General features: G+C 37.8%; 2 protein-coding genes across 2 annotated transcripts; both read left to right on the top strand.

The window, feature by feature from the left end:
- The first annotated feature begins 276 nt into the window (after positions 1-276).
- Positions 277-6,192, top strand: LOC121381488 (proteoglycan 4-like). Its single transcript, XM_041510807.1, has 4 exons — positions 277-1,465; positions 3,118-3,204; positions 4,978-5,954; positions 6,169-6,192. The coding sequence occupies exons 1-4, from the start codon at positions 277-279 to the stop codon at positions 6,190-6,192; spliced, it is 2,277 nt and encodes a 758-aa protein (XP_041366741.1).
- A 33-nt stretch (positions 6,193-6,225) lies between these two features.
- LOC121382073 (breast cancer type 1 susceptibility protein homolog) lies at positions 6,226-23,973 on the top strand. The gene is made up of 10 exons (XM_041511552.1): positions 6,226-9,500; positions 10,364-10,433; positions 12,300-12,388; positions 12,917-13,073; positions 14,338-14,825; positions 16,571-16,658; positions 19,084-19,208; positions 19,956-20,091; positions 20,785-20,940; positions 23,225-23,973. Exons 1-10 carry the CDS (start codon positions 6,231-6,233, stop codon positions 23,353-23,355), a joined length of 4,710 nt encoding a protein of 1,569 aa, XP_041367486.1. The 5' UTR covers positions 6,226-6,230; the 3' UTR covers positions 23,356-23,973.
- The last annotated feature ends 232 nt before the right edge of the window (positions 23,974-24,205 follow it).

Here is a 24,205-nt window from a genome sequence, read left to right as displayed (position 1 = left end):
ATATCTGCGGATATTGAAGAACCGTCCGACTATTTTGATCATGATGAGGATGATGACTCTTGCTTGATTGTAAGACAAGACCCAGATGAAGATAATGAGGAAAATAAATCAGAACTAAATTCTGATCAGATTCTAGAGGTAGCTACATGCAGTGCAGAGCATAAATCAGAACAAACATCAAGAATTGCTTTAAAGGTTTTAGCTGCAGATGCTACATTAGAGAATAATCCAATACAGAATTCAGAAAATGCTTTTGAGGTGAACAAGATATCTGGTATGGAAAGTGATGATACTTCTAATTTTGCGGCTGTTAACATTGCTTTGGAATCTGATAAGAAAGTTAAACTAAAGAAATTGAGAAACCCTGAAAGAGTGGGAAAGAAGCAAAAGGCTGTCGATGGTTCTCCAGGTGTTACAGTTGTTACTGAGACTCCGCTACTGGGTGCTGGGCTTTTACTACTTAAAAAGTTTGGTTGCAAAACCTCAGATGATTCAGATGATGTTCCACATTCACCATTACCAAATTCTGTAAATGTGTTGCCTGAAACGGTGGAAAAGATGAACACACCTATTGATGCATCTCCGGGTGTCACAGTTGTTGCTGGTACGCCACAAATTGTCACCTTACCTTTGGGACTTAGACAGTTAAGTTCTGGGAGCAAAGACAATTCAGACCTTGTTCCAAGTACACCATTGGCAAACTGCAGTTTTCTGAAAAAATCTACACCAAATAAAACCCAGACAACATCACATCAGATGCAGACAACACGAAATCAAAAGCTGAAAACAGAAAGCCAGCAACAAACAACACCAAATAAGAAGCAGACAGCATCAAGCCAACAGCAGACAACACCAAGTCCAAAGCAGACAACACCAAATCCAAAGCAGACATCAAGCCAACAGCAAACAACACAAAGTCCAAAGCAGAAGACACCAAATCCAAAGCAAACAACACCAAATCAAAAACAAACAGCACCAAATCAAGAACAAACAACACCAAATCCAAAGCAGACAACACCAAGTCCAAAGCAGACAACACCAAATCCAAAGCAAACAACACCAAGTCAAAAACAAACAACACCAAGTCCAAAGCAGACAACACCAAGTCCAAAGCAGACAACACCAATTCCAAAGCAGAAGACACCAAATCCAAAGCAGACAACACCAAATCCAAAGCAGACAACACTAAGTCCAAAGCAGACAACACGAAGTCCAAAGCAGACAACACTAAGTCCAAAGCAGAAGACACCAAATCCAAAGCAGACAACACTAAGTCAAAAACAGATGACAGTAAATCAGAAGCAGACAACACCAAGTCAAAAGCAGGCAGCAATAATCATCACGTCTTCATCAACAAAAGTAAAATCAGCCAGTGATGAGTGGAGACCTATTCCTACCAGACAACCCAGAATATTGACAGAGATGTCTGAGAAGTCGCTTTCGGAAAATGTACAGGATCAAGCAGGTAAATGTTTGGTATTACAGTAGGAACTTCCGTTCAGATTTGACAGCTTGAACTGATTTCACAAAACAACCATGTTTTTGGATCTAAATGTAATTAGTAGCAGGGCTGTATATTAACTTTCTTTATTACCCATATGGGCTCAAATATATGGGGTAATATTTTTCCGATCTCTGCACAGTGTGCAGATTGCTTCTACAGCCTCTGATTGGCTGGCTTAAAAATCATGACGTTTGGTTGGTTGCTTGCCATGGCCGGAACATAACTTTCATTCATATAATGTTTCAATTCATGGGTCAGATTACACATACGTTATACGATCTACAAAGATTTGCAAAAACAAATGGACTCATTTGTTTTGTAAACATGAAATGGTATATTTTCATAAGCAACGGCTTTAGTAATATATAAAAATAATTATTTTGAAATGTAAATACAGTTGTATTATTTTGTACTGTAAACATTTGGCTGTAAAAAGAATGCTGTTATGCTATGACGTCACTTACATTACGTCATGTAATGCGCGTAAGATTATATAATGTAATGGCTGATGGCTTTATTGTAGACTGCAGAAGTTTTACATTAAAAATCAGTTAAAATTGACAATGGGTAATAAAGAGAATAACCAACTCGCTACGATGAGTTACGAATTATCTGTCCCTCATGAATGAATGTTGTTAAACCCTCGCCAAAGGCTTGGGTTTACAAATTCATTCACTCGGGACAAATAATTCGTAATTCCTCGTAGTTTGTTAGTTATTCTCTAAATATCTGCTTGTCCAGTAGGACCAGTACACATGTATCTCTAATTATACTTGTCCCATCTGAAATAAGCATGTTGCAGTCAAACATTTATGTTGAAAAACTGCTGAAGGACCATTTCATATAAGGGACTCCTTTTGTCCTGTCAAGAATATCACCTTTAAAATCAACTGAACTAATTTATAAAAACAAAAGGCTGTATGTGCACAGCACTATCATTGTATTTACTTTAAAAAATAGTAGCATGTGTAGTAGTGAGTTTCATCTTAGAAAAATCCATTAATTTTTTTTTACATGTTCAAGAAGAATTAATTTGGATTAATCAGTATTTATTTTGATAATAGATGTTTAATGTTAGGCCAGCGTTTCTCAAGCCATGATCTTCCACCCAACCGTAAAATTTAATAATTTGACTTGTTGTAAGGTAGGGGTGGGTGGGCATAAAACTAGCCTAATTAGCAGAAATACCTATTGAGACACTTTCAAGGTATGTGCATACATTGTACATGTGGGTAAATCGAGGATATTTCATGTTTTTGTCAAATATGATTTATATCTCATCGAGTGAAGTTTGTAATCATATATGATTGCAAACTTCACGAGATGAAATATAAATCATATTTGATAAAAAAAACATGAAATTTTCTATTTATTATATAACTTTTGGCAATTTACCTTTATTTTTAAAATGCCAGCAGCAGAATAGTTCCGGCTTTCTTACAGTGAAGATAACACTTTCTACAGTGGCGATAACACATTTTAGAGTGAAATAGTGAAATGTTCACTTTAAAATGTGTTATTGTCACTGAGTGACTGATAACACTTTTATTTGACTGATATTTAAGATATTTCACTAAATGTTATATAATAATGTTTTATGTTATTGCCTACAGAAACCGTATCTAGTAGTGCAAACAGTTCATCCACTGAAGATTTAGACACAACACATGAAGACATTCAGTTTGAGATTCCTAATTTAGGTAAGCTATAAATTTATTATTTCAAACAACAAGTTATATATACTGATATGTTCTTGTCACATACAAAGAAGATTTTTCAGAGATTGATCTGTGTTAAAACATCTTAAGAATAAACTAAAGCATGGAATTTTTTAACTAAACCTCACATTTTGTAAATTATACTTTACTGGTGTCTGACAAATGGTCGTTAGTCCCCTACCAATCCAACCAGAGGGGACTATAGTTTTAATCTCAATCCTTCCTGTCTGTCTCTATCTCTGTCTGTCCATCCTTCTGTCCCACATATAGTTTTCCTTGAGATATTGAGATGACATTTTGTGTATAGCTTTATCATGTAATGTTATAGATCAGTTTGACTTTTACGGCAATTTACCCATTTTTGGCGGAATTATGGCCCTTGAACTTAGGAGATACGAAAATTTGTTTTGCAATTTTGTATATAGTGTTATCATGTACTGTTACAGATCAAGTTTAACTTTCATGGCGATTTACCCGCTTTTCACAGATGTTTGGCCCTTGAATTTAGGAGATACGAAAAATTGTTGGGCCCAGTAGGGGACGTGTATTGCTTTAGCAGTACTCTCAGAATGCTTGTTATCATTTGGAATAATTTGAAAACCCATAACTGCAACATAAGATACTCCTACCAAAGAGCAGCTGAGAGGATATCACCCAGGGCTCGAAACGGCCTGTGGCCAGGTCGCCAAATGGGTGACTTAAATATTAAAAAATATTGGTATTAGTCGCCCAAATATTATTATTTGGGTGATCCTCTTTAGAGCTATAACACATGCGCCACTATTAATATTTGTATTGCATATATTTATTCCACATTAAAATCTTGCTCGTGGTTCATGGTTCACTTACCTTAATTTGCCAACATCCATTATCATTTTTGGGGCCACCATATTTTTTTGCGTGTTTCAAGCCCTGAACACCTATTATGGCCTTTGGTATACCAGACATACATGTATGGGCAGAGTACTCACCTGAGGTTCTTGAGTTGTAGGATCCAATCTCCTTGATGAACTCATTCCCTTACTGGGTGTCTTCTCCAAACCAGTACAATGGTGTATTAAAGGATGTGGAATGTGCTGCCCTGTCTAAAGGGGAAATGTAACCGGTTTTCTCAATTTTTTATTAATTTTTTTGGTTTTGTTTCACAACACCACTAGAGCACGTTGATTTATTATTCATCGGCTATTGGATGTCAAACATGTGGTCATTTTGACACAGTCATAGAGAGGAAACCCACTACATTTTTCCATTAGTAGCAAGAGATCTTTTATATGCACCATCCCACAGACAGGATAGCACATACCACGGCCATTGATATACCAGTTGTGGTGCACTGGCTGTGACGAGAAATAGCCTAATGGGCCCACTAGCGGGGGTCGATCCCAGACCGACCGCGCATCAAGCGAGCTCTTTACCACTGGGCTACGTCCCGCCCACCCCGGTTCCCTCAAAGACTACATGTCAGAATTGTCAAATTATCTAGTGGAGTTGTTAAACAAAACAAACTTATCTTTTTGCCATTGAGCTACATCCAACTTCACTTTGAAATGATTTGTAATTAGTTTCTGTTCATGAATATGAGAGAGAGAGAGAGAGAGAGAGAGAGAGAGAGAGAGAGACACACAGAGAGAGAGAGAGAGAGAGACACACACACACACACACACACACACACACACACACACAGAGAGAGGTGTATTATGTGATGGAATATATTTTCATGCCTGTGCATTGTAAATGCTAATTGTATTCTTTCAGATCTACAACCAGAAGAGATAAAATTTCGACTGACCCAATTGAGTGAAGATGCGAATTCTGTCACGGGCAGTCAAGTTATACAAGTTCCAGAAAGTGATGAAGTTAACAGCAACAAGTGTGTTTTAAGCACACCAGACAATATTAATGGATCTGACATTGTTTTATCTGCAGCTAATGTAAACACCATTCCCGAAAGTATTAATGAAGCAGATTTGGTAATAAATTTGAAAGATCAGGGGATACATTTAAGTAGTTTAGGTGGATTTTCAGACACGGATCAAACAAATGATCGTGTTAATCATTGTTCAACTGATCAACAGCAAACTGAAATTAATTCTCCAATAAATTCATACTTAAATCAGGAATCTTCTAAAGTGAAGAAGTTGAACAGAAATAATAAATTAAAGTTGAAGGGGAAAAGTGATAGATGCCAGTCAAAGGATGTTGTTGAAAGTTCGTCTGATGAACGTGGTAGAGATACTGTTAAATATGTTTTAAATTCTCCACGGCTTGATGCAAATGTAAATGCAGATGTTCCCACAGCCACAAACCCAACAGAAAATATTAAAATTACTGAAAATAAAAGCAATTATCCTGTTGGAGAGAAGGATTATGGCTCATCTGTTGATAGTCAGACGTCAACAGTGTTGAATTCTGCTTCAGACAAAGATCATGTTAGTACTGAAAAGACTAATGACTCAGGTGTTTATAATACAAATGTGCTGACAAATTCCAACTTTTCGGTAGATGTTGTCCCCTGTACCTGTTCCCCACTAACACTGAGTGCATCCAATCCAAAGATAGAATCACCATCACACTGCCCTAGACATCCTTCAAAATCTGTGCCTGCTCAAGACGATGTGCCAAAAGTTTCAGGAGAATCTGAGAGCACTGTATTCGAAACTGCAAGTGATCAAAGTATTTCCATCTTAGCCCCAGTTTCCAACAAGGACAAGAATACCACTCCAGAAGTCTTTGTATGCTCAGGAGACCAAGCAATAATGACGTCACAATATCTTTCCTCTGGTAGTAATTGTTCCCATACTGGAAGCAGAACTAATTTGACTAGTAATGCTGCTGATGTGCCATGCCAACTACCTGCTGATGACAAGCATTCTCATCATCATGAAGACACATATGAAGACCCAGCATTAGTTGGCATTCTTTGTAGAAAGGTTCATTCATCTTCAGGAAGTTCTAAATCTTTTGGACTGAAAAGGAAATATAATATGGTGGACAGTAACAGATCACCAATGGCAAGTAATACGCCTCAAATGTATTCAGAAGTTGGTTTGAGCTCAGGAAACCCTGTAGTAATAACACCACAATCTCTGTCTCCTTCTGCTGATGTTCCTGTTACAAGGAACAATAACTTGACTAACAATGATGTACAGCACAAATTGTTTACCAACAGCCATTCTATACATGATGAAGATATGACCATAGATCCAGCATTAGACAGTACACTGATTGATAAAGGAAACATAGAAACACCTCTTTGTAGAAAGCTACGGTCTTCTTTAGAAAGTTCCAAATCTTCTGGACAGAAAGGAAAAAGGAAGGAGAATGATGTCATAAAGAACAGTAACAACTCAAATGGTGCTTGTGATGAAACTCAGTTGTGTCCAGATATCAGTGTTAGCTCAGGAAAACCAATGGTAGGAACATCACCATGTCTGATCTCTTCTATTAAAAGTCCTGCTGTGAGCAATCAGATTTCAACTAATGGAGATAAGGAGCAATCATTTACTGATGACAACCAACCTGTATGTGATGACATCATGAAGGTAGACACTGAGCCACTTCTTTGTAGAAAGCTACAGTCATCTTTAGAAAGTTCTAGGTCTTCTGGTCAAAAAAGGAAAAGAAAACAAAATGATGTAACTGACAGTAACAGTAACAGTTGTTACAAAGACATTAATGAACCTCGAATGGGTTCTGAGAAAAGTCTCCTAACCTCTGGAGATGATGTTGCAGTATTGACTACACCAAGTCATTTGATGCATTCTGTACTAGATAGGTTTAATCAGATAAGCAGTGATCCTGTTCCGGTTGTTAGAGATGACAGCGATGATGAGGTCCTACATGTTAAGAGGGCCAAGCGGAGATGCTTTTCTTTAGACGGAAGTCCCGTCAAACCTCCAGACATAGGTCGTAGATCTAGAAGGCACAGAAATGTTGCAGTTACTCACAATCAACACCATTTCACAGCAAATATAGACAGGACATTTTACAAAGATGAAAAAGCCCAGAAAAATTGTGATGATCTGATGGTCAACTTTGAAGAAGAATCCAGTGATGTTGAGATGTCAAATGGTGTAAGTAATGGTGAAGGCATCATTGAGATTTCCGAGACCATGTCTGAAAATAGATATGCTGAAGGTTCCCAGATTCCCACGGAGACCCTTTCACCTAATAATAATGTTATTGATGTTCCTTCTTCTGGTAGTGTTGCACCTTCCACTTGTGAAGTACCGTGTGCTGTTGCTGAGAAGAATATTGGTGTTCAAGATGAAGTGACTGAAAACAATATTGGCAGCAAAGTTAGCATACATGAGGAAGGTACTCGACATTCGAGTAGTGCAGCTAATGGGACAAAAGATTATTATTATACCCCAAAATCTGCTCAATATATTAACACAGGAGAGGACCACGAAAACTGCATTCCAGAGTCTGTTGTTGTAGTTTGTTCTGGAGAAACCAAGGAGGGCAAGATTGTAGAATATGTACCTAAGAAAGATGCTGTTAAAGATGTGGATGCTTCAGAATGTTTTGATAAAAGGACTGTAGATAATCATCAGGATAATCTCAAGGAGAAGTTAGTTCATGATGAAAATGATCATGATAATGGAGAATATTTTGCTAAAGAAGATAATGTTATAGATGCTGATACAACAGAATGTTCTCCTAAGATTGAAAAGGACCATAATGAATATAATCTTAAAGCTGGTGAATTTGATCAGGATGATGAATGTGCATTAGAGAAGTTCCAAGACTTTTGTGAAAAACAGTCATCATCAGGCAATCAAAACGATTTCTCTGAAGACATATTTGCAAAAGATGACAATTTTTCAGAGAGTTCTGCAAAACAGTCTAGTCAAGACAGTTTTAAGCAGATTTGTCCTGAAAACGTTCCAGACATAATACCTCTAACTTGTGACAGTAGCTCCGATTCAGAGGTGGATTCTGGCAGATTGAAGCTACAAAGAAAGAGTCCGAGAACAGTAAGAGGAATTGCATCAAGTAAAAAATCGGGGAACAATTTAGCAACATCTTCTGCCAGCTGCAGTATGAGAAATAAGTCACGCAAGAATCGTGTGCTTGCGAGTCCAAGTGAAACCTGCCCCACGCTGAATTTCAGTCCATGTAGTGGTCAGTCAAAAGAGGACATCGGCTCCTCATGTGCTATTCTGAAAGAATCGGAAGCAGTGGTATGGACTGACAAAGATCAGTTTACATGTATTTCAAGGAGTCCTCAGGAAAGAGCACATCTTTGTGATGACTCTGGTAAGGGTGGTTCCCATCCAGCACATAAAGAATCAGACTTATCAGACCCAATCAATAAGGACAGTGTCAAAACATCCTGTCAGAATCTCTCTGTTTCTGGTTTAAAAGATCGGCCTGATAGTGGCAGTCGAGTACTTGCAGAAACCATGCGTCATAGACAGTTGGATTTCATATCCCCCATTCGTTCAAAGGTAGCTAATTTATCCAGACAGACTTCTCCAGGTGATGAAGTTCAGATTGGTGAAGTCCAGAATTCAATGGGCAAACAACTTGGTAAATGTAATTCAGAACTTCTTGAATCACCTACCGTGAATGTCATTGATTCGTCACAGATCAATGGTGTTGGGCGACAAGCCGGTAAAGAACCTACTAAATGTCTTTCAGAGCATCTTGATTCGTCAACTGGGAAAGTAGTCGATTCATCACCGATCATTGACATAGCAAGCCAACAGCCTATTAAGTGTGATTCAGAGAAACTTGGGTCTCCCACTTTGAAGGTGGTTGATTCATCACAGAACACTAAGGAGCAGCCTGCTGAAAGGAATAATCTTAATACATCACAGAAACGTGTCTCACCAGCTCTGGTGGTGGCCAGTTCATCACAGAATGGTGATGTTGTTCAGCATCCAGCAAACAAACAGTGTAATTCAGAGAAGCCTGATTCACCGACTGTAAATGTGATTGATTCATCAGACTCGGAAGAGTTTGTTCTGAGGGACGAGGACAGGATGGACTATGATTCTGAATCGGCTGCCGTGGAGCATCTCGCTCACAAGCTGCAGGTGGTTGCTGAGGACCAGTTGGAGGATGAGGATCAGCTTGAGGACGGGGATCTTATAGTTGATGCTGATCAGTTTGGTGAGGATGAACTCCGAGATTCAGTGATGATCGAGGACCGGCCTGACTGCGATGATCTCGGGTATAGGAATCTTCCACTGACGAGTTCTCCAGTGGAAGCTGAAAACAGATACGACTCATTCAAGGCACAGAGTTCAGATGATGATGATGATGATGAAGTGAGTGAACTTATAGTCAGGCATGTGATTCTTCTGCTAATAGGCAGAATTCCGCTTTTTAAAAAATGTTCCTTTAATTAATTTTCCTTGCATTCTGCACTTGATTACATGTCTTCAGCACGCATGTATAATTTTCAGCTTTTTTAGAAATGTTTCAATCACATGCCTGTATAGTCCATCCCATCATCCGAAAAAAATAAAAATGTTTTTTGTTTAATAATTTCAGTTCAGTAAGAAGAAAAGCAAAAGTGTTTTGAAAATAGAAAAAAACACACCCAAAATCCCACTATTGTAATGTGTGCAATTTAGAAAATAATTGATTCAGAAATAACTAACTTGTAGTAAATTTCATAGTATGAAAAAGGTGTTCCCTGTGGGAAGAACTATATAGATAAAACTAATTGCTGAAACCATTCAACTCTTTTTGTTTGTCCTGCATTTTTAATTTTAAAAAGGAATAAAAATTACTATTTTTAATACAGTGTTAAGCTACCAGTCAACTTTTAAAAAATCTTTCACCATTAAATTCCTTCAATTTTTACTATTAAATTTTGGTACATTGATGAGTTTCTATATGGCACTGTTTGCAGGTATTTTCCAACAAATGTGTTTGCAGCAGCTGAAAAACAAAATACTAACAAGGGTTGATATGATGTTTAAAACAGTTATGATACATCCATGTACATTTATGTGTGCCAATGGTAATTAACTATATTAAAAAAAAAAATTCCATCTTCCACAGCTAAAAAGCCTCATAAGAATATATAATCTATTAATTTATCTGCAGTGAAAGCTGTATGTATGTAACTTATAAGCATGTATAAGTGTACATACAGTGTATAATTTGTCTTTCTTATTTGTAGAGTGTGGACACACCAGTTAGACAGAAGAAGAAGAGATGTGCTGTCATAGAAGACAGTGACGAAGATTCAGGTTAGATGTCATTCAGGCTTTAAACTGAGCAATCAGGGCGGGGATCTAGTTACAGTCAGTAGAGCGCTTGTTTGGGGTGCTTTTGGTTGCAGGATCGAAACCCCTCAGTAGATCCATTTTCTGATAGGGGGTTCCCCCACCTCAACCAATACCCAGGGGTGGGAATTCTCCTCGGATCAGCTGTTTTTCTCTCGTGGAACATTGCGTTTCCTCGCATTTTAATCATCCTTTTCTCCAAAATGTGTCAGATGGCACAGATTTTAGCCTAGGATTTCAAGAATTTTCAGGACCCCTCTTAGATTTCCTCTTTTTTACAGTTCACCAGTTCCCACCCCTGAATACCCCACGACCGGTATATGTAGAATGCACCTTCCACTACTGCTCCACCTCTGTCGATCATTCATACATACTGCATGTTTGAGGTTAGATGATTTGCGTCTAGCTCAGTCGGTAGTGTTCGTCAAGATTCCAAGGTGCCAGTTTCATAGAATCGAAACACTGCAGTGGACCCAATCTCTGGCTGGGGTTTTTCCTGTTCCAATCAGAAGAAAGGAAGGAAATGTTTTATTTAACGACACACTCAACGCTTTTTTTTTTTATGGTTATATTGTGTTGGATATATGGTTAAGAACCACACAGATATTGAGAGACGAAACCTGCTGTCGCCACTTCATGGGCTACTCTTTCCGATTAGCAGCAGGGGATCTTTTATATGCACAATCCCACAGACAGGATAGTGCATACCATGGCCTTTGTTACACCAGTTGTGGAGCACAGGTTGGAACGAGAATGTCCCAATCGGTGTCCCATGACTGGCATATCGGAGGCAGTGGAATGTGCTGTCTTGTCTGTGGGAAAGTGCATTTAATATATAATTTTAAAAATTCATTACTGCTATGGAGAAATATAGCATGTTTCCTCAAAGACTTCTGTCACAATTACCAAATGTTTGACATCCAATAATGAATAAATCAGTGTGTTCTAGTGGTATCATTAAATAAAACAAACTTAACTTTAAACTGAGCAAGAACATTCGGGGCTCAAACTTAACTCATGGGCAACAGATTCTTAAGTTTAAGTCTTAGAAATTACTATATACTTCGTCTACTGGGTTGTTTTGTTTAACATCATCAACAGAAGATATTCATTAATTGATCATCAGCTATTGGGTAAAAGTCAGTTTCTATCTGTGATATTTGTATTTTTGCACAGTTCTTTACACTGTTTTTATTTAAATTTTTAATTTTTATATTGATGTTGATCATCACTTTATTTGTTTGCATCACCATAGTTTGACACCCAATAGCAGATGTATTTTTCGTGCTGGGGTGTCGTTAAACATTCATTCATTCATTATATATATTTATGCACTTTTCCACAGACAAGACAGAACATATCATGGCTTTGATATACCAGTTGTACGACCCAATTAGTCGCTAATATCTGTTTTGCCATCTCTATTTGCAACATCGATCTCCGTCGGTGGGCCCATTGGGCTATTTCTCGTTCCAGTCAGTGCACCACGACTGGTATATCAAAGCCGTGGTATGTACTACCGTGTCTGTGGGATGGTGCATATAAAAGATCCCTTGCTGCTAATCGAAAAGAGTAGCCCATGAAGTGGTGACAGCGTGTCTCCTCTCTCAATATCTGTGTGGTCCTTAAGCATATGTCTGACGCCATATAACTATAAATAAAATGTGTTGAGTGCATCGTTAAATAAAATATTTCCTTTCCTTTCCTATTTGCAACAGTAAAACCAACATTAACGTCCACAATTATTTAATAGTCAAATACACCATAGTTATCCCCTAATTCCTTCACCATACAATACTGTTTAACTGTGTTGTGTTGTTTTTGTTCCAGACCTGAGTCAGGTGAGCAACATGAACCACAGTGGCAATCTGACGTCATCGAGCGCCTTCTCCAGTCAGAGTGAAGTTCTCACCACACAGGTATGTACAACGTGCTGCTGCACGGCACAATGTTTTCCTTTTCTATGTCTTTAATTCAGATTATTTTTTTTAGTTTTTAGTTTGAAAACAAGACCGATGATAATATGAAAATTTAACAATTTGTCATTGTCATATTGTTTCAGCTGAATCACTTGGAAAAATAGTAAGGAAAAGTTCAGATAAAAATCTTTCCTCACTACGACCTACATGGCTGATCGACTAAAACTGTATTTAGACGTCAAGAGAGATTAGTAACGAAAAACAGTCGCACGTTACTGCATATTAAAGGATATCCTTGTCCGGACCATATCTTCCTTAACAATACAGGTACATGTAAGATTATCAAATCTTGCATTCAAGTACAACTTGATGGTGGTGTGCTGCTTTGCCATAACTAGGTCACTACGACCTACTTTTGACTGGCTTCCTTGGGGGTGAGGGGGTAAAGTGCTCATGATGTTGACCTTACATCTACAATTTTCATATTCTTTTTATTTTATTTATTCATTTTTTTATTTTTTTTCATAGCAAAAAGTTCTTCTAGAAACAGACTGTGCAAAGCTGAAAGAGAAAATCCTAGCAGCAGAGGCTAAAATAAAGGATTTAGCGGAGAAGACCCCTGGGTCAGTGATGAAGTGTCGACCTGAGGATGACAAAACTACAAATGGAAGAGACGGTTTAACAGGTTTTTGGCTTGTTTATAGTTGTACAAAGAACACATTTTATTTTTGGTTATATGGCGTCAGACATATGGTTACGGACCACACAGATATTGAGAAAGGAAACCCACTGTCGCCTCTTCATGGGCCACTCTTTTCTATTAGTAGCAAGGGATCTTTTATATGCACCATCCCACAGACAGGGTAGTACATACCACGGCTTTTGATATACCAGTCGTGGTGCATTGGCTGGAATGAGAAATAGCCTAATGAGCCTACCAACGGGGATCGAACCCAGACTGCATTGAGCGAGCACTTTACCACTGGGCTACATCCCGCCCCGTACCAGAACAGTAACATAGGATCTTCTGTACACAGAAAGGCCACTTTTAATCTCAAAAAGCCATATATTTTTGTTCTCTTTTTTTATTATTATTATTTTTTATTAATATTTTTATTAGTGCAGGGCTTCTAGAATTTTATAAAATCCACTAGCCATGGGATCTGTGATTTTACAAATTTACTAGCCACGATTAAAAATTCACTAGCCTTACTGTACTTTAAGTGAATACAATTTTACTAATTAATAGTAAGAATTGGATATGTCACCTAAAGAGGGAGATAGAGCTTAAAAACACTAACAATGAGTGGTGGTGGTAGGGGCAGGATATTCATATTTACAAAATAGACTTAACTGCAGCATTTGACACAAATAAATTCACTAGCTGTCGGGCATGGCAATAGTAGTTATTTACTAGCCCAACATTGAATATCACTAGCCATGGGAGTGGGGCTACCGTAATCTAGAAACTCTGTAGTGCCCTATCGGACCAACTAGAGGGGGACTGTAGGTTTCGTCTCCGACTTTCTGTATGTCCGACTGAACCAGATATACATGTAGTTTTTCACAATGCCTCAAGATATTGAATTTTTGTGTATAGCTTTATCGTGTACTGTTTCAGATTATGTTTGAATTTCATGGTGATACATTTTGGCATAGTTATGTCCCTTGAACTTAGGAGATGTTAACATTTGTTGGTCGTCGTAGGGGACATGTATTGCCTGTTTTATTTTATTTTTTTATTCTTTATTGGGTGGTGAGGTGGGACTCCTCACTATACATAGCCCTGATCAGTACATGACCTAAAATTGCTCATCTCCATTAGAAGTTTGTTTAAGTATAAATATTTCTCTGTCAGCCAGGTAGTCCAAGTTTGTTTAGTATAAATATTTCTCTATTTGTCAGGTAGTCCAAGTTTGTTTACGTATAAATATTTCTCTATCTGCCAGGTAGTCCTCTGCATAGTTTGTCGGTGATCCAAGCCACTGGGGCCGAGGATGGAAATGAGTCGACTTCCAGCGAGGACAGTGATGACCTTTTCTTCAGCCCTCTCCCACCCACGCCACCTCCACCTCAAGACACAGCCCAACCTCACATCAAACCCTCAGAAATTGTACAGGAAGCAGTTCACATTCTGAATAAGATCCGATCCCCAGACTTGACCACCGACACTGTGGCTTCAAAAGATGTTCAGGCTCGTTTGAAATCTCATCCAAGGGAAACAACTTCTGCAGGCTTATCGGCATCAGTTCGTTCAAATCTTTCAGGATTTGCAGATTCATTGGAGGTTGTAAATAATGTTAAAAATGAGCTTCCAGTAGTCAACAGTGACAGAAAGGTGGCTAAGAAACCAGATATGAGTCCACTGTTGACAGCCGAGAGTGTTTCTTCACAGTCAAAGTGCTTTGTTGCCACTGGTCTTGGCAGGAATGAAGTGGTAAGCAGTTTATGACAGAATAGTTAAAGGTCGCATCAAAATGTGATCTCTTAAAGACAGGTGCCTGCTTTATAGAGGTGACCACTTGAGCAGCTTTGTCTGCATAAAATGGTCTTTGTAATGCTATGGTCACATTTTCTTCAATTAAAGTTAAAGTTTGTTTTGTTTAACAACTTCACTAGAGCACATTGATTTATTAATCATCGGCTATTGGATGTCAAACGTTAGGTTATTCTGACATGTATTCTACATTTTTCCATTAGCAAGTAAAGGAATTTTTATATACACTTTCCTCACAGACAAGACAACACAATACATTTAAGTAAGTGCTCTGCCAACTGAGCTAGAACCTGTGCCATGTTATCAATCATTTATAGGATTTGGCAGGGTTTCTGCCAGAGGGTAAAATGGGTATGGCGCCATACCCAATTTTTTTTTACAGATTTTATTTTTTTAAGTTGACATTTTGATAAAATTAATGACTCATCGTTACTGTATGAGTTTCTTAACCCTAACCCTAAACCTAACCCATTTTCTTTCTGGGGAGGCCCCCCATACCCCATATCGACTGTGATTGCATTCAGCACACACATTGTAAATATCCAAGCACCATACCCAAAAATTTCTTTCTGGCAGAAACATTGTTTGGGCCCCGTCTATGGGCCCATTAGCTATTTCTCGTTCAGCCAGTGCACCACGACTGGTATAACAAAGGCCATTGTACATGTGTGTTTTATCCTGTATGTGGGATGGTGCATGTAAAACATCCCTTGCCACTAACATCGAGCAGGTTTCCTCTCTAAGACTATGTGTCAAAATAACCAAATGTTTGACATCCAATAGTGTAGCTGATGATTAATAAATCAATGTTTTCTAGTGGTGTCATTAAACAACAAACTTTTTAACTATGGGATTTGGCAGGGCTTCTAGAATTTGATAAAAAAAAATCCACTAGCCATGGGATCAGTGATTTTAAAATTTTACTAGCCATGATTAAAAACTCACTAGCCCTACTTTAAATAAATACAATTTTACTAATACAAGAAGTAATAATCAGATATGTCACATTTCATTTCATTTCAACTTATTTTCGTGCTTATATCCAATTAAGGTTCAAGCACGCTGTCCTGGGCACACACCTCAGCTATCTGGGCTGTCTGTCCCGGACAGTGGGTTAGTTGTTAGTTGGTTAGTGGTTAGTGAGAGAGAAGAGGGTGTAGTGGCCTTACACCTACCCACTGAGCCCTTAAGAACTCGCTCTGGGTTGGAGCCGGTACCGGGCTGCAAACCCTGTACCTACCAACCAGTAGTCCGATGGCTTAACCACTACGCCACCGAGGCCGGTGATATGTCACATAAAGAGGGAGATAGAGCTTAAAAACCCTTAGATTGGGGGTGGAAAGAGGGGGCAGGATATTCATATTTACAAAATAAGACTTAAATGCAGCATTTGACAAGGTGTTTTTTCCACTAGCCATTGGTCTAGTTATAGTAGTTATTTACACTGAATATCACTAGCCATGGGAGTGGGACTACCATAATTCAGAAGCCCTGGATTCGGTGACACCCCCTACAAACAAAACCTTTGGCTTGAAGCACACAAGAAATATAGATAAACAAAAGAACGAATGTTACATGCCAATATACAAACTGTGGTTGATGTATAACATGCATGTAGGTAATTTTTGTCCTCGTGTAGATATCTTTAATAGGAGCAAATTAAAATAATGTAATTCCTTTTACAGATTGCTGTCCAACAGTTAGCAGAGACTAATGACAGCAAGTTTTATGGAAGATTCAATAACAGAGTGACGCATGTCATTGTGAAAACAGGTTTGTAAATATCTTTTAAAAGTATTGGAAAATAATTCTTCACGTTATTAGTCCCCTACCGCTCCAACCGGAGGAGACTATAGGTTTGATCTCCATCCGTGTGTCTGTCCATCTGTCCCACATGTTTTCCGGATGTTTTTTGTAGAAGGCTTTTACCCATTTTTTTTTTGGAGTTATGGCCCTTGTACTTAGGCAATGTGAACATCGGTTTTCCGGACATTTATTTTAGAAGGCCTTGAGGTATTGAACTGAAATTTTGTACATAGTTTTATAATGTACTATTACAGATGAAGTTTAACGTCCATGTAAATTTACCCATTTTTGACAGAGTTATGGCCCTTAAACTAAGGAGATATGGAAAAAAAAAGTCCAGACTTTTGTTTTGCAATACCTGATACTATTGAGGTGAAATTTTGTGTACACCTTTATCATGTACTGTTACAAGTTTAACTTTCATGGTGATTTACCCACTTTTTACAGATGTTTGGGCCTTGAATATAGGAGATAAGAAAAATTGTTGGGTCAGGTAGGGGACGTGTATTGCTTTAGCAGTACTCTCAAAATGCTTCTTCTTATTGTTATTGTCTGACTAGTAAATATATAGTAAACTAGTAGATATATATAGCAAGTCATATACAATGTCTTCGTTTCATGGTTATTGGACGAGTTTATGATGCAGACGAAAATATACCACGAGACCTTGTCGAAGTTTAGTTCATGTGTTTAAGTGGACAATAAATATAAGTTCAGTATTTACTACATTTCCTTCCGTGCTGTTGAGACTTGTCTAGACTGAAGACATTGATAACATCTTGAGATGTTAACATTATGGCAATGCCACACAAATAGCATGCGTTTGAAGTCATTAAAGACTGAGTCTAGACTCTAAAAGTTTTATAAGCATGGGTCTTTATCTTCCTTTTTAAAATTCAATATTGTAACCCACTGCATGCCTCCTGCATACTATAAAATAAAGAGTGGGTCATTAATTTTTAATAAAATAATTGTTTTACTAAACTTGGTGCTAGTTTGACAGCATTTTCAGTTTTAGCATTACTGTCAAACAACACAGTGTGTATGGTGGGAGGGGCTAAGATGCAATATTTTGGTATAGTAACTAGAGGATTCGTCATGAGTGTTTTTAAATATGGAAAATATCAACCGAGTCTGTGTTCATCAGTATTTGTATACAAATACTGATTAACTAGAGGAGGTTGAATATCAACCGAGTCTGTGTTCATCAGTATTTGTATACAAATACTGATTAACTAGAGGAGGTTGAATATCAGCCGAGTCTGTGTTCATCAGTATTTGTATACAATTACTGATTAACTAGAGGAGGTTGAATATCAACCGAGTCTGTGTTCATCAGTATTTGTATACAATTACTGATTAACTAGAGGAGGTTGAATATCAACCGAGTCTGTGTTCATCAGTATTTGTATACAAATACTGATTAACTAGAGGAGGTTGAATATCAACCGAGTCTGTGTTCATCAGTATTTGTATACAATTACTGATTAACTAGAGGAGGTTGATATTTTACGTCTTAAAAAACACAAGTAGCGAATTCTATTTATCCTATAACACTTCTAAAATAGCATTTTAATTTGATATTTAGTAAATCGAAGTTCTGAAGTCTCCTCACTGGTAATGTGATGTTATCGCGATTGGCACAAATGTAGTTTGATATCACACACTATAACTAAATCTTATCAAAATGTTACGCTCAGGTATACAAATCTTGTTGGCTGTAAACAAATGACCCCATTGACAGCAAAATATTAAACGAGTTAATAATGGTAAATATCAAATGGGTTCATGACATGGGTAAGTTATGGGATAAACAGAATTGAAGGAGTTTGCAGCAATTTTTAAGATGTTATCGACTAACAAAGACTTTTTAACGATTGTAATTACATATCAAATATATTTTTCTGCATAATATATTAGTGGCTCTATATTAAACATGTTTCTGATCGTTATTTTAATATTTGTACTAGGTTAAATTTCATTTTTATTTCCTAAAATATATTTTTTCGTATGTACAAATTTATTGGAAGAGAAAATCCAGTTTGGACTTCTTACAAATATTAAGACGACTAGAAACACATTGAATACTAGTATACAGACACTGATATTCTAAACAAGAAAATATATTTAATATGTACATTTGTAAGTTTAGTCGTATAAATATTTTATTAGTCGGAAACATCTTACAATGTAGCAAACTCAGGAATGTCTCTTTAATAAAGAGAAAACCCCCCAGTACATGTTAAATTTATTACTAGAAAACCTAAATCTACATGTATTGAGCGGCTATTGATTGGTCTTTGTTGATCTAAATCTACATGTACTGAGCGGCTATGGATTCATCTTTGTTGATTAGAGAAATGTTCTGTAAATCTACGTTTTTGTCTTCCAGTCGATAAGGATCACAAACGGTGTGACCGGACTCTCAAGTATTTCCAGGGAATTGCCGCCAAGTGTTTCATTGTGAGTTTCCAGTGGGTCCTCGACTCCATACAGGCCGGTAGACTACTTCCGGAGGTAGGTTATATTTCACTGTAGGGTATTCCAGGGCTTCAAGCTAAGAATTTGTTACACGTTGCAGGGCGGTATGTAGCCCAGTGGTGAAGCACTCGCTTTATGCCCACTTGGTCTGGGATCAATCCCCGTTGGTGAGTCCATTAGGCTATTTCTCATTCCAACCAGTACAATACGAATGGTATATCAATAGGTCATGGTATGTGTTATTCTGTTTGTGGGATGGTGCATATAAAATATCCCTTGCTACTAATAGGAAAATATAGCAGGTTTCTTCTCAGAGACATTGGTGGTTCAAAGGTATTAAAAAAATAAACTGATTTTCAAATTTGACTTTGACGCGTGTAGGAAGGTGCCAAAAAGTGGGGTGGTGGTGGTGGGGCACACTTTTATATTTACACATTTTTACACTATTATAAAGCAAAGTATCTGAAAAGTGGGGGGCACATGCCCCGCTTGACCACAGCCTATACCCCCCCCCCCCCACCCCGTTTCCTACGCCTGTGTTTCTGATGGGGTACTTTTAATTTTAGAAATTAACTGTTCACCAAGTAACCAATTTGCAGTTCAAGTGATTTTACAGTTGCGCAACCGACACGCGAATAGAACAACTCTTCTCATTAAATGCTGTGCCCTGTATGTGCATAGTGCAAATCAATGATATTTTATAACTTTATTTTCTACTCTTATGACCATGACTTTACCTGTACAAAAGTTTACATATAGCAGTATGTTTTGTTTTTATTGCAGGATCAGTATGAAATAATTGGTGATACAGTTAGTGAGGAAATTCATTGTGGACCATCAAGGTCAAGGTCAACATCAACGAAACTATTCACTGGATTTAGTTTGACCTGTGTTGGTGTCAGCACCGAAATGACAAAAGGTAATTTATTTCTGTCCTTTTTTTCTTTTTTTTTGGAAGTTTTAATTTAGATAGATATGTGCTGCCCCACTGAGCTATTTCTCATTCCAGCTTGTGCCCCACGACTGGTATATCAAAGGCCGTGGTATGTGCTATCCTGTCGGGTTGGTGCTATCCTGTCTGTGGAATGGTGCATATAAAAAGATCCCTAGCTGCTAATGGAAAAATGTAGTGGGTTTTCTCTGACTACATCTCACAATGGCCAGATGTGTGACATTCAATAGCTGTTAAATAATAAATTAATGTGCTCTAGTGGTGTTATAACAACAGTATACCGGTATCATTTCATACCTATTAATATTATCTTTGTAATTTGGTTTGTTTTTATCTTGTCTGGGACTCAACGTGAGATGTATTTTAGAATATACTTGTTCTCATCTTTATGTATTTGTTAATGTTTAGCAGTTTGTTACAAACATCAATGGAGTAAGTATTTTATGTTGTACTATCTTTGTTACAGATGATGTGAAGTACATGTAAGCATTTTATGTTGTACTACCTTTGTTGTAGATGATACAGTATAAAGTATTTTATGTTGTACTACCTTTGTTCTAGATGATACAGTATAAAGTAAGTATTTTATGTTGTACTACGTTTGTTACAGATGATATGAAGTTCATGTAAGCATTTTATGTTGTACTACCTATGTTGTAGATGATATGGTTGAGCTGTTGAAGATGTGTGGAGCGAACGTGGCTGATGATCCCTGGGAGTTGGGAATGGTGAACAGCGACCAGAGAAAACTGATCATCCGATGTCTCGATATAGAAGATCATCCACCCTCTCTGTCAGAGGTGGATTTCTTTAACAGTATGTATTGTAGTACGCTGTCACATAAACGTTAACTTGGGGCAGGATTTAGCTCAGTCGATTGAGGTGCTTGCGTCACAGGATCAAATCACCTCAGTGGATTCAGGGTTTTTTTTTTTTTTACTCATTTCAACTCGTGCACCATAACTGGTCAAAGGCCGTGGTATGTGCTTTCCTATGGGAAAGTGCATATAAAAGATCTCTTGCTGCATTAGGGAAAATGTAGAGGATTTTCTCTGATGACTACGAGTCAGAATTAGTAGATGTTTGACATCCAACAGCTGATGATTAATTAATCAGTGTTCTCCAGTGGTGTCGTTAAACAAAAACAACACATTAAAGGTTAACTTTATAATAAAATTGTTAACTATGAGTTAAAAGGTTTAACTCTATTTTATTGTGCACTTTGTATCCCCAATAACAAGTAAAATGTGTTATTCTTACATTTGTTTTCACCTAAGCGATGAAAATACCCATGCTAAACATTCCAAACTTTTATCTGAAAACAAGGACACCTTATACATCAGGGCGGGACATAGCCCAGTGGTAAGGCGTTCGCTTGATGTGCGGTCGGTCTGGGATCAATCCCCGCCGGTGGTCCCATTGTGCTATTTCTCACTCAAGCCAGTGCACCACAACTGGTATATCAAAGGCCATGGTATGTGTTATCCTGTCCATGGTATGTGTTATCCTGTCCGTGGGATGATGCATATAAAAGATCCTTTTCTGCTAATCGAAAAGAGTAGCCCATGAAGTGGCGACAGTCGGTTTCCTCTCTCAATATCTGTGTGGTTCTTAACCGTATGTCTGACTCCATACAACCGTAAATAAAGTGTGTTGAGTGCATCGTTAAATAAAACATTTCCTTCCTTCCTTCCTTATACATGACGTCATTTTAATTTATTTCAGTATGCACACTGTATGCAAATCAAACAAATTACGTCACTATTCAAAGGAAAAATCATACAAACAATGTCACTATTCAAAAGATAAATCATAATAACAAGTCACTATTCAAAAGAGTTAACTCTTGATCCTTTTTCCTTTTAGCCAAAAAGCAATTTTAATGCAGGATGTTCAATAAATTTTATAAAATTAAAAGGGTCTTCAATGGAAATGAACATGTACATAGTGTCATCTCCTGATATTTGACTTCAGCTTGGCAAATCATTGTCTGGTTTTAACTTTACTTTATTTTAAAATTAACCTTTAAAGGGTATCAGTCATGAAGGGAGCAGTGTTTGATGCCATATTAAAGGTCTATGATAAACATCTGTTATTGTGGTCAGAGTTCGAAATTTTGGAGCTATAAACAGCTTCTGAGCATTATAAGCAAGGTTTGATATTCATTTTGTGGGATGGGAAGTAATATCTGCTTCTGATATTTTAAACAACTACTGACAATCTTACGTTTCTGGGTTCTCAGATGCTGCACAATGTTCGGCTAACATCTTGCCAAATTACCTCTATTTTCACCACAGTGTATATGTATGTACATCATCATCAGAATTTACCAAAACATCACTGCAGTGTTCATAAAATAATAAAGTTAACAAAGCAATTGGAGAGTTGGGGGGGAGGGGGAAGGGTTAATGCTGTCAAATTATGGACTTCTTACATCATTTCAGGGCGGACTGTAGCTAAGCGTAAAATGCTCACCTGATGCAAGATCAGTTTAGGATCAATCCCCATCACTGGGCTATTTCTTATTCTAGCTAGTGCACCACGACTGGTACATCAAAGGCCTTGGTATGTGCTATCCTGTCTGTGTGATAGTACATATAAAAGATCCTTTGCTGTTACTGATTCTTCTCTAAGACTACATATCAAAATTACCAAATCTTTGACATCCAAAACCTGGTGTTTAATAAATCATTGTGTTCTAGTGGTGTCGTTAAACAAAACAAACTTTTTTCTTACACCATTTCAATAGGCAGAAGCATATATATGTGTTAAGTTGTGTGTAAAACCTATACTGCTGAAAATACTTCATCTTTTAAGCTACGGGGCGGGACGTAGCCCAGTGGTACAGCGCTCACTCAATGCACAGTCGGTGTGGGATCGATCCCTATCGGTAGGCCCATTGGGCTATTTTTCGTTCCAGCCAGTACACCACGACTGGTATATCAAAGGCCGTGGTATGTACTACCCTGTCTTTGGGATGGTACATATAAAAGATCCCTTGCTGCTAATCAAAAATAGTAGCCCATGAAGTGGCGACAGCGGGTTTCCTCTCTCAATATCTGTGTGGTCCATAACCATGGATTTGTATTTTCTATTGCAGGTCATTACAAACACCTGGGTGTGGTCACCGTGTCCCGAGAATGGGCACTGGACAGTATCGGAGTCTATCAGATCCAGCCACTCGCTGACTACCTCCTCACTCAAGTAGATCCATCTGAGTTGCCATTTTGAATACCATTGTCATGGGAAATGGGCACTGGACAGTATCGGAGTCTATCAGATCCAGCCACTCGTTGACTACCTCCTCACTCAAGTATATCCATCTCAGTTGCCATTTTGATTCAGAGATTTATCCAGACATTCTGTGGGTCCGAGCATAAAACCCTTCCCCAAAAAAGTGGCACAAATAAATCATAATTTCTGCACTAAAAATTCCTAAATTTCTGCACTAAAAATTCCCAATATATATATATATATATATTTTAATTATGTCTGACCTAATGCATTAATTTAACAATGGTGTACTGCATCATTCACTGGTCTGAAAAAATATCCCAAGTATGATTTACGTGCACTAATTTTCCCAATCCCATCATATATGGGATCCTGGTGAAAATGCTAGATAAATCCCTGTAAATATAGTTTTTTGTTAGAATATTAGTGACTGTATATTCATAGGACAACACATTTAATATACAGACTGATATTTTAGTCCATTAGTCGGCAACACCTTAAGAGTGGCAACAAACTCAAGACTAAATAATACATACTTAATATAGTTGGGAGGTTTTTCTTCAGAATATTAGTTTCTGTATATTCATTGTGATTCCTGATGGGATTTAGGTTAGTCGGTTGAGTGCTCGCTTGAGGTGTTTACCTCACAGGATCGAACCACCTCGGTGGATTCATCCACTGGATTGGGTTTTTTCTCATTCCAACCAGTGCACCACAACTGGACAAAGGCTGTGGTATGTGCTTTTCCTGTCTGTGGGAAAGTGCATGTAAAAGATCCCTTGCTGCATTAAGAAAAATGTAGCGGGTTTCTTCTTATGACTACGAGTCAGAATTACCAAATGTGTGA

Source organism: Gigantopelta aegis, chromosome 9 (assembly GCF_016097555.1).
Source record: "Gigantopelta aegis isolate Gae_Host chromosome 9, Gae_host_genome, whole genome shotgun sequence".
NCBI classification, from domain to species: Eukaryota; Metazoa; Mollusca; class Gastropoda; order Neomphalida; family Peltospiridae; genus Gigantopelta; species Gigantopelta aegis.
This window is presented reverse-complemented; position numbering and strand designations above follow the sequence as displayed.